The 15501-nt window shown below is 37.5% G+C and overlaps 1 protein-coding gene across 5 annotated transcripts in view; it reads right to left on the minus strand.

The window, feature by feature from the left end:
- Window positions 1-15501, minus strand: part of SLC26A7 (solute carrier family 26 (anion exchanger), member 7) — a 170217-nt gene that overhangs the window by 48211 nt on the left and 106505 nt on the right. For all 5 annotated transcript variants that reach the window (XR_827212.1, XM_010861984.1, XM_010861993.1 and 2 more), the window contains 3 exons: window positions 11406-11483; window positions 10339-10434; window positions 1022-1128 (listed from right to left, as the gene is read on the minus strand). Coding sequence is in view for 4 of the 5 variants with exons in the window: in XM_010861984.1 (XP_010860286.1) it covers window positions 1022-1128; window positions 10339-10434; window positions 11406-11483 (281 nt within the window). In the remaining variant the exon portion in view is untranslated. The remainder of the gene's footprint in view (window positions 1-1021; window positions 1129-10338; window positions 10435-11405; window positions 11484-15501) is intronic.

A 15501-nucleotide genomic window follows, 5' to 3' on the forward strand; every position in this document is an offset into this window, starting at 1 on the left:
TGCTGAAGAATTGATGCTTTTGAACTGTGGTGTTGGAGAAGACTCTTGAGAGTCCCTTGGACTGCAAGGAGATCCAACCAGTCCATCCTAAAGGAAATCAGTCCTGAATATTCTTTGGAAGGACTAATGCTGAAGCTGAAACTCCAATACTTTGTCCACCTGATGCAAAGAACTGACTCATTTGAAAAGACCCTGATGCTGGGAAAGATTGAAGGAAGAGAAAAAGGGGACAACAGAGGATGAGATGTTTGGATGGCATCACTGACTCAATGGACATGCATTTGAGTAAACTCCGAGAGATGGTGATGGACAGGGAGGCCTGGCATGCTGGATTCCATGGGGCTGCAAAGAGTCAGACGTCACTGAGTGACTGAACTGATCTGAACTGATAGACTCTATAAAGATTGAATCTATAGAGATAAAACTTTAATTTTTAAGAATATATTATTTTACAAAGAATTTCAAAAGAAGGATGAGATGTGAGTAGAAGCTTTATCAAATGGTGAACATTGAGAAAACAGAAAAATAATCAAAATATGGAAGGGCTTTATAGATGTTTAGTAAAAAACAAAAAGAATGTACTTTTTAATAAGCTATGTAGAAAAAGTAGGTAAATTAATACAACTTTGGAAAAGTTAAATTTATTGAGATTATTTAACTTTTCAAATGATTACATTGCTATATGGTTTGTGTCTCATTAGATACTATAAACATTCCCTTAATAAAAAAAAAAGTAACTCTAATGCAGTATATGGCAATGATGCTAATTTATTCACTTTAATAGATTTTATATATTCTATTTTATAGCTATAACAAAATACTTCTCCTCCACTAAGACCATTTCTTCTCCATTAAGACCAACATTGTTATATATCACATGTAGATAAAAATATTCTCTTTCTGGCTCTAAATCTAAAAACATGAGATTATAATACTATCTATTCCACAGAAATAAAAGTACCTGACAACACCATATATTTGCTGCTGTGTCAGAATAAACAGCATTTAAATAATATCTTACCTTGGGAAGCGACCAATCACGATAGCTGTGGTACACACACCACCAAACAGCAGCCCAACATTGGCAGCAAAACATATTGTAAATATGTATGTACTGACCCATATGCCCTGAAAGAGAACAGGAGACAGGATATATGCGTCCTTTGGTATGCTCATCTTTCTCCCAATTGCTAAGTTCCTCACAGTCTTGTTCTACAACATTCCTGTGATGAAATCTCTCAGCGAGAATAGAGGACTAGGTGGATGTGGAGTACATCTCTCTCCACAAATGCATCAGGAATACATCTTCAGATGTAGAAGGTCTCGCAGAACGCGAGCTGAGTACTGGCAGGAGTCCCTGACCAGGAAAGGAATACACAGATCCACACAAAACGAGGACAGGGAATCCTGGTGAGCAGAAGTCCACGGGGTCACAAAGAGTTGGATACAACTTAGTGACTGAACGACAGAAGAATAAGAGAGAAAGAAAGGGCCTGAGAAAGAATTCTGTAGCAATTATAGTTGAAAACTTCTCCAACATGGGAAAGGAAATGGCCAAACAAGTTTAAGAAGCACAGAGAGTTTCACATAAAGATAAACTCAAGGAGAAACACATCGAGACACATATTAATCAAACTAACAAAAATTACACCCAAAGAAAAAAATACTAAAAGCATCAAGGGGAAAAGCAACAGGTATAATAAAGAGAAACCGTATAAGGTTAATAGCTGATCTCTCAGCAGAAACTCTATAGGCCAGAAGGGAGTGGCAGGATTAGACCTAAAGTTATGAAAGGAAAAAACTTACAATCAAGATTTCTCTACCTAGCAAGGATCGCATTCAGATTTGAGGCAGAAACCTAAAGTTTTACAGACAAGCATAAGTCAAGAGGATTCAACACCACCAAATCAGCTACACAACAAATGCTAAAGGGATTTCTAAAGGCAGGAAACACAAGAGAAGGAAAAGACCTACAAAAATAAACTCAAAACAATTAAGAACATGTCCAAAGAAACATATATACCAATAATTACTTTAAATGTAAATGGATTAAATGCCTCAACCAAAAGACACAGACTGGCTGAATGGATACAGAAACAAGACCCCTATAGATGCTCTCTACAAGAGACCCACTTCAGACCTATGGGCACATACAGATTGAAAGTAAGAGCATAGAAAATGATAATCCAGGCAAATGGAAATCAAAAGAAAGCCAGAGTAGCAATTTGCATATCAGACAAATAGACCTTAAAATAAAAAACATTACAAGAGGTAAGGAAGGATGATACATAACAATCAAGCTATCAATCCAAGAAGAAAATAGAACAATTGTAAATACTCACGCACCCAACATAGGAGCACCTCAATACATAAGGCAAACATTAACAGACATAAAAGGGAAATCAATAGTAACATAATAATAGGGGACTTTTCCACCAATGGACAGATCATCTGGGCAGAAAATTAATAAGGAAACACAAGCTGCAAATTACACATTAGATCAGATGAACCTGATGGATATCTTCAGAGCATTCCATCCAATGCAGAAGAATACACTTTCTTCTCAAGTGCACATGGAACATTCTCAGGATAGGTCACATCTTGGGTCACATATCAAGCTTTACTAAACTTAAGAAAATTGAAATTGTAACAGGTATCTTCTCTGACCACAATGCTATAACAGTTGATATTAATAATAGGAAAGAAACTGTAAAAAAACACACACATGGAGATTTAAACAATACACTTCTTAATAGCCAAAAGGTTACTAAAAAGATTTCTTAAATATCTATAGACAAATGACACTGAAAACATGATGACCCAAAACCTATTGGGAAGTTCTAAGAGGGAAGTATATAGCAATGCAATCCTATCTCAAGAAATAGGAAAAAATATCAAATAGACAAATTAATGCAACTGGGAAAAGAACAAAAAACAAACAAAAAACACAGAAAGTACATAGAAATAAATAAATCATAAAGATGAGAACAGAAATAAATAAAAAAGAAATGAAGGAAAAATGCCAAAGATCAATAAAATTAAAAACTGGTTCTTTGAGAAGAAAAACAAAATCCATAACCCATTAGACAGACTCATCAAGATAAAAAGAAGGAAGACTCAAATGAACAAAATTAAAAATGAAAATGAGAGATTGCAACAGACAATACAGAAATACAAAGGATCATAAGAGACTACTACGAGCAACTATATGCCAATAAAATGGACAACCTGGAAAAAAATGGACAAATTCTTAGAAAATCACAACCTCTAAGACTGAACAAGGAATAAACAGAAATACAAACAGATCAATCTCAAGCATGGAAATCGAAATTGTGATAAAAAAAGACATTTCCCAAAAAACAAAACCCACGGCCACATGGCTTCACAGGTGAATTCTATCAAATGTTTAGAGAAGAGTTAATGCTGTTCCTTCTTAAATTCTTCCAAAAAAATTGCAGAGGAAGGAACACTAATGAACTCATTTTAGAAGGCCACCATTACCCTGATGCCAAAACTGGAAAAGACATCACAAAAAAGGAAAATTACAGGTCAATATCAAAGGTGAACATAGATGAAAAATTTCTGAACAAAATTCCAGCAAACAGAATCCAATGACACATTAAAAACATCATGCACCATGATTAATTAGGGTTTAAGCCTATGGATACTTCAATATGTGCAAATAAATCAATGTTACGCACCATATTAACAAGCTGAAACATAAAAATCACATGATATTCTCGATAGATGCAGAAGAAGCTTTTTACAATATTCATCACCCATTTGTGATAACAGTTCTCCAGAAAATGGGCACAGATGGAACCTATGTCAACCTAATAAAGGCCATATATGAGAAACCCACAGCAAGTATTACTGTCAATGGTGAAAAGCTGAAAGCATTTTCTCTAAGATCAGGAACAAGTCAAGAGTGCCCACTGTCACCATTATTTTTCAATATAGCTTTGGAAGTCCTAGCCATGGCAATTAGAGAAGAAAAAGAAATAAAAGGAATCTAGATGAAAAAAGAAGTAAAACTCTCACTGTTTACAGATGACATGGTACTATACATAGCAAACCCTAAAGACACTATCAGAAAATTACTAGAGGTTATCAATGAATTTAATAAAGTCACAGGATACAAAATCAATACACAGAAATCCCTTGCATTCCTATATATGAACAATGATAAATCAGAAAGAAAAATTAAGGAATCAATTCCATTCACTATTGCAACACATAAAATAAAAGACCAAGGAATATACCTATCTAAGGAGACAAAAGACCTGTATGCAGAAAATTAAGACACTGGTGAAAAAAAATCAGAGATGACACAAACGGATGGAGAGATATACCATGTTCTTAGACTGGGAGAATAAATATTGTGAAAATGACTATACTAACCAAAGTAATTTAGATTCAATGCAAACTCTACCAAATTAACAATGACATTTTTCACAGCACTAGAACAATAACATTTACAATTTCTGTGGAAACATAGAAAGACTCCAAAGAGCCAAAGCAATCTTGAGGAAGAACAATGGAGCTAGAGGAATCAATTTTCCTGACATTAGACTGTACTCTACAGCTATAGTGATCAAGACAAGATGATACTCACATGTCCGAATACCTCTCAGAATCCTTCTCTCTGTCATACATCTTGGCTGAGCAATGCGTGTGCCACCAGGAAACACCAGGAAGGAGTCAGAATGATTGGCCAAAGACAACCTGGAAAGTAATACTATCACCATAAAACCTAAGACTGTGAGACATGTGGCAGAGCAGTTCTCCTGGATTCCTTTACCCTACTGCTCTCCACTCAGGCATCCCTTCCTAATAAAATCCCTTGCATTGTCAGAAAAAATGAATAAATAAAAGAGGATGATACTGACACAAAAACAGAAATATAGACCAGTGGAGAAATGACAGCCTCTTCCAGAAGTCATGCTGGGAATACTGGACAATACTGCTGCTGCTGCTGCTGCTGCTAAATCGCTTCAGTCGTGTCCGACTCTGTGCGACCCCATAGACAGCAGCCCACCAGGCCCCGCCGTCCCTGGGATTCTCCAGGCAAGAACACTGGAGTGGGTTGCCATTTCCTTCTCCAATGCATGAAAGTGAAAAGTGAAAGTGAATTCGCTCAGTCGTGTCCAACTCTTAGCGACCCCATGGACTGCAGCCTACCAGGCTCCTCCATCCATGGGCTTTTCCAGGCAAGAGTACTGGAATGGGTTGCCATTGCCTTCTCTGACTGGACAAGTGTAAGTACATGTAAAACAATGAAGTTGGAACACTTCCTAATACTGTACACAAAAATAAACTCAAAATACATTAAAGACCTAAATGTAAGACCAAAAATCTATACAACTCTTAGAGGAAAACATAGGCAGAACACTCTTCGACATAAATCACAGCAAGATCCTCTTTGAACCACTTCCTAAAGTAATGAAAACAAAAATAAACACAAACAAATGGGACTAATTTAACTCAAAAGCCTTTGCACAGCAAAGGAAATCATAAACAAGATGAAAAGACAATCCTCAGAATTGGAGAAAATAGTTGGAAATGAAATAGCTGACAAAGGATTAATCTCCAAAACATATAAGCAGCTCATGCAGCAAGCTCAATATCAGAGAAACAAAAATCCAATCTAAAAATGGGCAGAAGACCTAAACAGACATTTCTCTGAAAAAGACATACAGCTGGCCAGCAAACACAGGGGAAAAAAATGCTCAACATCACTCATTATTAGAGAAATGCAAACCAAAAATACAATGAGGTATTACCTTACACTAGTTAAAAATGCCATCATAAAAAAATCTGCAAAAAATAAATGTTGGAGAGGATGTGGAAAAAAGGCAAACTTCTTTCATTGTTAGTGGGAAAGTAAATTGATACGGCCACTATGGAGACCATTATGAAGATTTTTTTACAAACTAAGAATAAAAATATTACAAGACCCAAATATTCCACTACTGGGCATATACCCTGAGAAAACCATAATTCAAAATGGCTCATGTACCCCAGTAGTCATTGCAGCAGAATTTACAACAGCTAGGACATGGAAACAATCTGTCCATCAACAGATAAATGGATAAAGATGTTTCAGTACAATGGAATATTACTTAACCATAAAAAGGAACAAATCTGAGTCAGCTCTAGTGAGGTGGATGAACCTACAGCCTGTTAAACAGAGTGAAGTAAGTCAGAAAGAAAGAAACAAATATCAGATATTAATGCATATACATGGGATCTGAAAAAACTATAAATTATTAGCCTATTTGCAGGGCATGAATAGAGATACAGACATAGAGAAGAGACTTGGGGACAAAGAGTCCACAAGGAGAAGGAGAGGGTCAAGGAGAGGGTGGGATGAACTGAGACAGTAGCATTGAAACATTATATACATTAATATATGCAAAATAGATATCTAGTGGGAAGTTGCTGTATAACACAGGAAGCTCACACTTGTGCCCTGTGACAACCAGGGGTGGTGGGATGGGTTGGAGAGTGGGAGGAAGGTTCAAGAAAGAGGGGACATATGTACCCTTATAGCTGATTCACATTGTTGTATGGCAGAAAGCAACACAGCATTCTAAAGCAATGATCCTCCAATTAAAAATAAATTGTAGATATTTTTTTAATTTTATTTTATTTTTAAACTTTACAATATTATATTGGTTCTGCCATATATCGAAATGAATCCACCACAGGCATACATGTGTTCCCCATCCTGAACCCTCCTCCCTCCTCCCTCCCCATACCATCCCTCTGGGTCGTCCCAGTGCATATTTTTATAAATTAAATTATATAAATGTGTGTGTGTGTGTGTGTGTGTGTGTGTGTGTGTGTTAGTCACTCAGTCGTGTCCAACTCTTTGCAACTCCATGGACTGTAGCCCGCCAAGCTTCTATGTCCATGGGATTCTCCAGGCAAGAATACTGGAGTGGATTGCCATTCCCTTCTCCTGCAGATCTTCCAGACCCAGGGATCAAATCCTGGTCTCCTGCATCATAGGCAGATTCTTTACCATTTGAGCTACAGGGAGGCATATATATATATATACACATACATACATATATACACACACCACATAACCGACCCATTTCACTACAGGGTAATTACCTGAGAGAAATAAAAATATATGTTCACACACACACACACACACAAAGTCCAGAAACACAGAAACAAATCCACACTCCACCAGACTCCCTGTGGCAGAAGTTAATGGAAAGGCAAAGTGAAAAAGTGCAGTCTTTTATATAGAGATGCTGCCAACTGCTAATTCAATCCTCAAAAACACTCTATTTAAAATCTGTAAATTGTTGGTTGATGTGTTTGATTCAAAAGTATGCCATAATTTTCCACTATTTTCTCATTTAATGTAATAATATTACAAATAAAACTGTGAATATTTTTGGTCATTTTCAATAGCATTCTCTTTTCTAGGATTGCTATAAAAAGAATTAAGGTAGCTTACTACTAATGATGCATAAGGCTCTCTTTTATTTATTAGGGTATAGTTGGTTTACAATGTTGTGTTAGTTTCTGCTGTATCACAAACTGAATCAGCCCGTAAGTATACATTATTTTGCCAATAAAGTTCCATCTAGTCACAGCTATGGTTTTCCCAGTAGTCATGTATGGATGTGAGAGTTGGACTATAAAGAAAGCTGAGTGCCGAAGAATTGATGCTTTTGAACTGTGGTGTTAGAGAAGACTCTTGAGAGTCCCTTGGACTGCAAGGAGATCCAACCAGTCCATCCTAAAAGAAATCAGTCCTGAATATTCATTGGAAGGACTGATGCTGAAGCTGAAACTCCAGTACTTTGTCCACCTGATGCGAAGAACTGACCCATTGGAAAAGACCCTGATGCTGGGAAAGATTGTAGGTGGGAGGAGAAGGGGATGACATAGGATGAGATGGTTGGATGGCATCACTGACTCAATGGATATGAGTTTGAGTAAGCTCTGGGAGTTGGTGATGGACAGGGAGGCCTGGCATGCTGCTGTCCATGAGATCGCAGAGTCGGACACGACTGAGCGACAGAACTGAACTAAACTGAACTTTTACATATATCCCCACCCTCTGGGATCTCCATCCCATCCATCCAGATCACCACAGTGCCCTGAGCTGAGTACCCTGAGCTACACAGCAGGTTCCCACTTGGCTTTCCGCCTTACACACAGTAGGGTATCTATGTCAGTCTCACAACCCATCCGACCTCATCGTCTGCCCCATTGTGTTCACATGTCCAGTCTCTGCATCTGCATCTCTGTTCCTGCCCTGAAGATAAGTTGATCTGCACCATTTTTCTACATTCCACATATATACATTATTCTATGATATTTGGTTTTCTCTTTCTGCATATTTCACTCCTTATGACAGTCTCTAGGTCAATCCATATCTCTACAAATCACGCAGTTTTGTTCTTTTTTATAGCTGAATGATATAGCATTGCATGTATATATATATATATATATGTATACATATATATAGTTTTTCATTTGCTAAGTCATATCCAACTCCGTGACCCCACGGATGGCAGCATGCCAAGCTTCCCTATCCTTCACTATCTCCCTGAGTTTACTCAAACTCATGTTAGTTTGAGTTAGTGATGTCATCTCATCCTCTGACACTTCCTTGACATCTCTCCCCTTCCATTATGATAATGTCCTCCCCCTTATGTGATTAATAAGTTTCTTATGACCTTTATCATGGGATTATCAATAGCTTCTTAAATAACTTTGCATCCTCTCAGTTTTTCTATTTCCATGTGCCACTTCATATATATCACCTTAAAAAAGTCCCGTTCCTTCATCAGCCTGGTTAATTTTGGCCTCTTGGACGGCCTATAAAATACTATTCCTTTAAGTCTCAGTTCACATTTCGGCTCTGCTGCAACTCTTCTGTATTAACCCAGTCAAAATTAAATGTTTCAGCTTCCACTCCTCTCCAGTGCCAAGTTCTTACTTTCACTTCCGTTATGTTGTATCGTGCCCCACATAACAGTTACTGTGTCTGTGTCTGCTTGCTGCACAGATATTAGTGTCTGAAGAGGATAAGTACTTCTTTATTCATCTCTGCTTTTCCACATAACACCTAGTATTGTACCTTGGTAGAAGCTCAGTAATATTGAGATTTAAAAGGAGTATTATTAAATTAGGCACCAGCATAAATAATCCTCCAAAGTCTCTCAGAGTAAAGAACTTGAAGGAGGAGTACATAGATAATTGCATATGATATGATACATATGATACATACAATAATATGTACATATGTACATATGATAAATGCCATAATAGAGCTAAGCAGAGTCTACTCATGAAATAGTTCATCCATTTGTGTGAGGGAGAAAATACCGAATGTTCTTGCATTGACACATTTCTCTAAAACAAGCATAATAAAAACTGATGCTAGTAGAATCCATATTTTATAGTATAATTTAATCTGTTCCTTTATGTTATGTTGTTGGCCACTCAGTCGTGTCTAACTCTTTGCAGCCCGATGATGGACTGTAGCCCACCAGGCTCCTTTGCCCATGGAAATCTCCAGGCCAGAATACTGGAGTGGGTTGCCTTTCCCTTCTCCAGGGGATCTTCCTAACCCAGGGATCAAATTCTGGTCTCTCACATCGCAGGCAGCTTCTTTACCACCTGAGCTGCCAGAGAAGTCTGTTCCTAGCAATATATTATTAACATAACATTCTTCTCAACGTAACTCATTTAAAAAAACAAATCATTTTTTTTTTAAACAAAGTATTTAGAATGAATATGGTCACCATTTGGAGAAGGAAATGGCGACCCACTCTAGTATTCTTGGCTGGGAAATCCCATGAACAGAAGAGCCTAGGGAGCTATGGTCCATGGGACTGTAAAGACTTGGACATGACTAAGCAACTCAGCACATGGTCACTATTAATATGTTTATCCTATGTCAATGAAGCATCTGTTTCTTGGAAATTAATGCTGGCTTTCCATATATGTTATATATAGTCACATTTCTACTAGCTGTTTCTTGATGATCTTAACTTCTATAATCAATTTATAATGGAAATTGGGAATTCACAAACCATTCAAGTGATAACATTTTTAAAAAAGTTCTTAAACAGCACATCAATCAAAACTTGATATAATTCCATTTCTGTTCTTATAAAAACATTTTACATTTTCATGTCTTAAGACTTTGAAAAAAATTACAGTTTGTAAATAAGTAAAAACTGTTTGTAAAATGTAAGTCTCAAATGGCTAAAACTATCTTCTGCAAATGAAACTATTAAAGCTTATTTTGTAACATGTGTTTAAGCCAAGAGAGCAATTTTAGGTCAAACTTCTACTTACCCAGTCAATTTTATCCACATTCCAATATCTTTTTAAATCTCGAAACTGTATTAGCATTCCCTTCAGTCCCACAACAATAATACTCGCAAGAACACACTACAAATAAAAAACAAGCTGATGAAGATGCAAGATAAATATTTTAATCTAAATTTAAAAGAATCAAGGTATTTTATGTCATTGTTTTTTAAATACTTACTAGAGAAAATTTATCATCATTTAGAAGATTAAAGTAATATTCATTTTGTTTAGAACTAACTTATTATTGTACTTTAAGAACATAATATCAATTCTAGAAAAGTCACAGGGTAAATGTTATTCCATTCTCAAAAAAAGGAGGAAATAAAAAGAAAAGTAGTGAATTATAAGGGTGAATGTGATAAGACTGAATGTCCTCTTAATTTTATAATAATTATTCATTGCCATTTGTTTGCAATTTATTGCAAACATTCAGTATACCATGTATTTCTTTAATCGTCTTGAGTATAACTTCTCTGGTTGCATCAGAATATATTTATAAGTCTCTTGAGAAATAAACTTGATTATTGGAAGATCCTCTCATGAAAATGATTTATTCTTATTACATGAATGAAGAATTAGAACAAGAACTCTCTCTGGATCCCTGAAGACCAGTATCTTGCTGTAGTGCCCCAGGCTTGTGAAAAGCAAGGCAGATACCCATACTAATGTTCTGAGTCACTTTGTATAAAGATGTATCAAGGGTGGCAAGAAATATTTTGTTCCCTACTCTCTTGCCCAGCACGCATTTTCTAAGAGTCTAAATTTTATAAAATTCTTCCAAAGTCTATTTATTATAACAGAGATTGCTTAGTTCTACCTTCCAACTGAATACAGAATAAATCTAATTAAATGAGAACAGCCATGGTACTCTCCCATACCTTACCCATCAGTGTGGGCTCTTTCTACCTCTCCTCTATACAACCATTACTTATGTCACATACCTTTTCAGATTTAGGATCATTGAGGCTGTTCTTCAAAGAAATGTTTAAAATGGAATGATTCTCATTAATGTTAAAATTTAAAATTAAATAATAAAAAGTATTACTTACCATGGGCAGCCAGTAAAGCAAAGGCCCTATTGTATAGATGACTATCAGGACAAAAATGCAAGATATTAGACAAGCCACCTGTAAAATACAAGACCGGCAGAAAAAGAAATCCTTGAATTTTTTTGTAATTCCAAAGTTATAGGGGGAGAAAGATAATTCTTAGTTCTTCCTGATAAAAAGAAACAAAATGTTGGCATGTGATTGTTAAATTATATAGACTGTTGTTATCTGTATTTTGTAGTTGAAGGAACCCAAACATGACAGCTGACAAACTAGTATGATCAAATTAAGTCAGCAATGCGAGAAAAGCAATTCTACACAAAGAAATAGGACACATCAACTATTATCACACATCACAATTTTTTGTTGTTTGTTTAATGGTGAAAATGACACTTCAATTGTACTTAAGACTACTGTTGTTCAGCCTGACCTCCCTTCTCATTTCTTAGTTATGTGGGTAATAACTGAGTACACACAGCTTTAGAAGTTTTCTGGGCTGATGACAAATTTCCATGGAAGCCTTTGTGCTCTTCTTAGGAGTCCTTCATTACTATGAAACAGTTATATGGGATTATGGAAGCAGTCTCTGCAGTGAAACAAACTTAATTTTATTAATCTTAAAAAATCATTAGTATTGTGTTTTAACCAACTCGATATGTTGACAAAAGGCAATTCAAAACAGCTCACTTCTAACTAAGCTCCACTGATGGAGAACCAGTTTCACATAAACAAATGTTCATGTCTTAATAGAAACATTTAGCCAAACTGTCATCCTACCAAGAGAAAAGAGGCTTTCACAGGACCAAAAAAATACCTAAAATATTCTTATGGGGGAATCAAATGAAATGAAAGCCTATTGGAGTGGTTAAAAATAAATATATAGACAAATAATCAATAGTAAGGTCTCAGAGCAACTTGCGTTCTCAGACACAGCTAGTGGGACTTAAGATATGGTGCAGCCACTTCCAAAAAAAGTTTGCAGTTTCTCATGAAGTACTGTCTGACCTAAAACTACCTAAGAGAAATGAAAACATATGCCTATCAAAGTACATGTAAATATTTATAGCAGCTTTATTCATAAACACCAAAAATATAAGAATTAAATTGTTTACCAATTGGTGAACAGATAAATTCTGGTATATCACTACAATAGAATACTACTCAATAATAAAGAGAATAGACTATTGACACATGTAACAGCATGATGAAACTCAAAATCATAAAACTAACAGAAAGAAACTGATACAAGCTCCTTCCATATTTAGTGGAACTCCTCTACAGCATTCAGTTCAGTTCAGTTCAGTTCAGTCACTCAGTCATGTCTGATTCTTTGCAACCGCATGAACCACGCACACCTGGCCTCCCTGTCCATCACCTACTCCTGAAGTTTACCCAAACTCATGTCCATTGAGTCGGTGATGCCATCCAATCATCTCATCCTCTGTCGTCCCCTTCTCCGCCTATCCTCAATCTTTCCCAGCATCAGGGTCTTTTGATGAGTCAGCTCTTCACATCAGGTGGCCAAAGTATTGGACTTTCAGCTTCAGCATCAGTCCTTCCAATGAATATTCAGGACTTATTTCCTTTAGGTTGGACTGGTTGGATCTCCTTGCAGGCCAAGGGACTCTCCAGAGTCTTCTCCAGCACCACAGTTCAAAAGCATCAATTCTTCAGCGCTCAGCTTACTTTATGGTCCAACTCTCACATCCATACATGACTACTGGAAAAACCATAGCTCTGACTAGATGGACCTTTGTTGGCAAAGTAATGTCTCTGCTTTTTAATATGCTGTCTAGGTTGGTCATAGCTTTTCTTCCAAGGAACAAGAATATTAATTTCATGGCTGCAATCACCATCTGCAGTGATTCTGAAACCCCCAAAACTAACTGTTTGTCTCACTGTTTCCATTGTTTCCCCATCTATTCGCCATGAAGTGATGGGACCAGATGCCATGATCTTCGTTTTCTCAATGTTGAGCTTTAAGCCAACTTTTTCACTCTCCACTTTCACTTTCATCAAGAGGCTCTTTAGTTCTTCGCTTTCTGCCGTAAGGGTGGTGTCATCTGCATATCTGAGGTTATTGATACTTCTCCCGGCAATCTTGATTCCAGCTTCTGCTTAATCCAGCCCGGCATTTCACATGATGTACTCTGTATATAAGTTAAGCAAGAAGGTTGACAATATGCAGCCTTGATATACTCCTTTCCCAATTTGGAACCAGTCTGTTGTTCCATGTCCAGTTCTAACTGTTGCTTGCTGATCTGTAAACAGATTTCTCAGGAGGCAGGTCAGGTGGTCTGGTAGTCCCATCTCTTTCAGAATTTTCCACAGTTAGTTGTGATCAAAACAGTCAAAGGCTTAGGCGTAGTCAAAAAAGAAGAAGTAGATGTTTTTCTGGAACTCTCTTGCTTTTTTGATGATCCAGCAGATGACAGCAATTTGATTTCTGGTTCCTCTGCCTTTTCTAAATCCAGCTTGAACTTCTGTAAGTTCATGGTTCACGAACTGTTGAAGCCTGGCTTGGAGAATTTTGAGCGTTACTTGACTACCCATGTGAGATAAGTGCAATTGTGTGGTAGTTTGAGCATTCTTTGGCATTGCCTTTCTTAGGGATTGGAATGAAAACTGACCTTTTCTAGCCCTGTGGCCACTGCTGAGTTTTCCAAATTTGCAGGCATATTGAGCACAGCACTTTCACAGCATCATCTTTCAGTTCAGTTCAGTTCAGTTGCTCAGTCGTGTCCGACTCTTTGCAACCACATGAACTGCAGCATGCCAGGCCTCCCTGTCCATCACCAACTCCTGGAGTTCACCCAGACTCACGTCCATCGAGTCAGTGATGCCATCCAGCCATCTCATTCTCTGTCATCCCCTTCTCCTCTTGCCCCCAATCCCTCCCAGCATCAGAGTCTTTTCCAATGAGTCAACTCTTCGCATGAGGTGACCAAAGTACTCGAGTTTCAGCTTTAGCATCAATCCTTCCAAAGAAATCCCAGGACTGATCTCCTTCAGAATGGACTGGTTGGATCTCCTTGCAGTCCAAGGGACTCTCAAGAGTCTTCTCCAACACCACAGTTCAAAAGCATCAATTCTTCAGTGCTCAGCCTTCTTCACAGTCCAACTCATACATCCATACATGACCACAGGAAAAACCATAGCCTTGACTAGATGGACCTTTGTTGGCAAAGTAATGTCTCTGCTTTTCAATATGCTATCTAGGTTGGTCATAACTTTCCTTCCAAGGAGTAAGCGTCTTTTAATTTCATGGCTGCAGTCACCATCTGCAGTGATTTTGAAGCCCCCAAAAATAAAGTCTGACACTGTTTCCAATGTTTCCCCATCTATTTCCCATGAAGTGATGGGACCGGATGCCATCTTCATTTTCTGAATGTTGAGTTTTAAGCCATCTTTTTCACTCTCTACTTTCACTTTCATCAAGAGGCTTTTTAGTTCCTCTTCACTTTCTACCATAAGGGTGGTGTCATCTACCTATCTGAGGTTATTGATATTTCTCCCGGCAATCTTGATTCCAGCTTGTGGTTCTTCCAATCCAGTGTTTCTCATGATGTACTCTGCATATAAGTTAAATAAGCAGGGTGACAATATACAACCTTGATGTACTCCTTTTCCTATTTGAAACCACTCTGTTGTTCCATGTCCAGTTCTAACTGTTTCTTCCTGACCTGCATACAGATTTCTCAAGAGGCAGGTCAGGTGGTCTGGTATTCCCATCTCTTCCAGAATTTTCCACAGTTTATTGTGATCCACACAGTCAAAGGCTTTGGCATAGTCAATAAAGCAGAAATAGATGTTTTTCTGGAACTCTCTTGCTTTTTTCATGATCCAGCGGATGTTGGCAATTTGATCTGACAGAATGTGGTCCACTGGAGAAGGGAATGGCAAACCACTTCAGTATCTCTTGCCTTGAGAACCCCATGAACAGTATGAAAAGGCAAAATGATAGGATACTGAAAGAGGAACTCCCCAAGTCAGTAGGTGCCCAATATGCTACTGGAGATCAGTGGAGAAATAACTCCAGAAAGAATGAAGGGATGGAGCCAAAGCAAAAACAATACCCAGCTGTGGATGTGACTGG

Source organism: Bison bison, unplaced genomic scaffold, assembly GCF_000754665.1.
Source record: "Bison bison bison isolate TAMUID 2011002044 unplaced genomic scaffold, Bison_UMD1.0 scf7180017858048, whole genome shotgun sequence".
NCBI classification, from domain to species: Eukaryota; Metazoa; Chordata; class Mammalia; order Artiodactyla; family Bovidae; genus Bison; species Bison bison.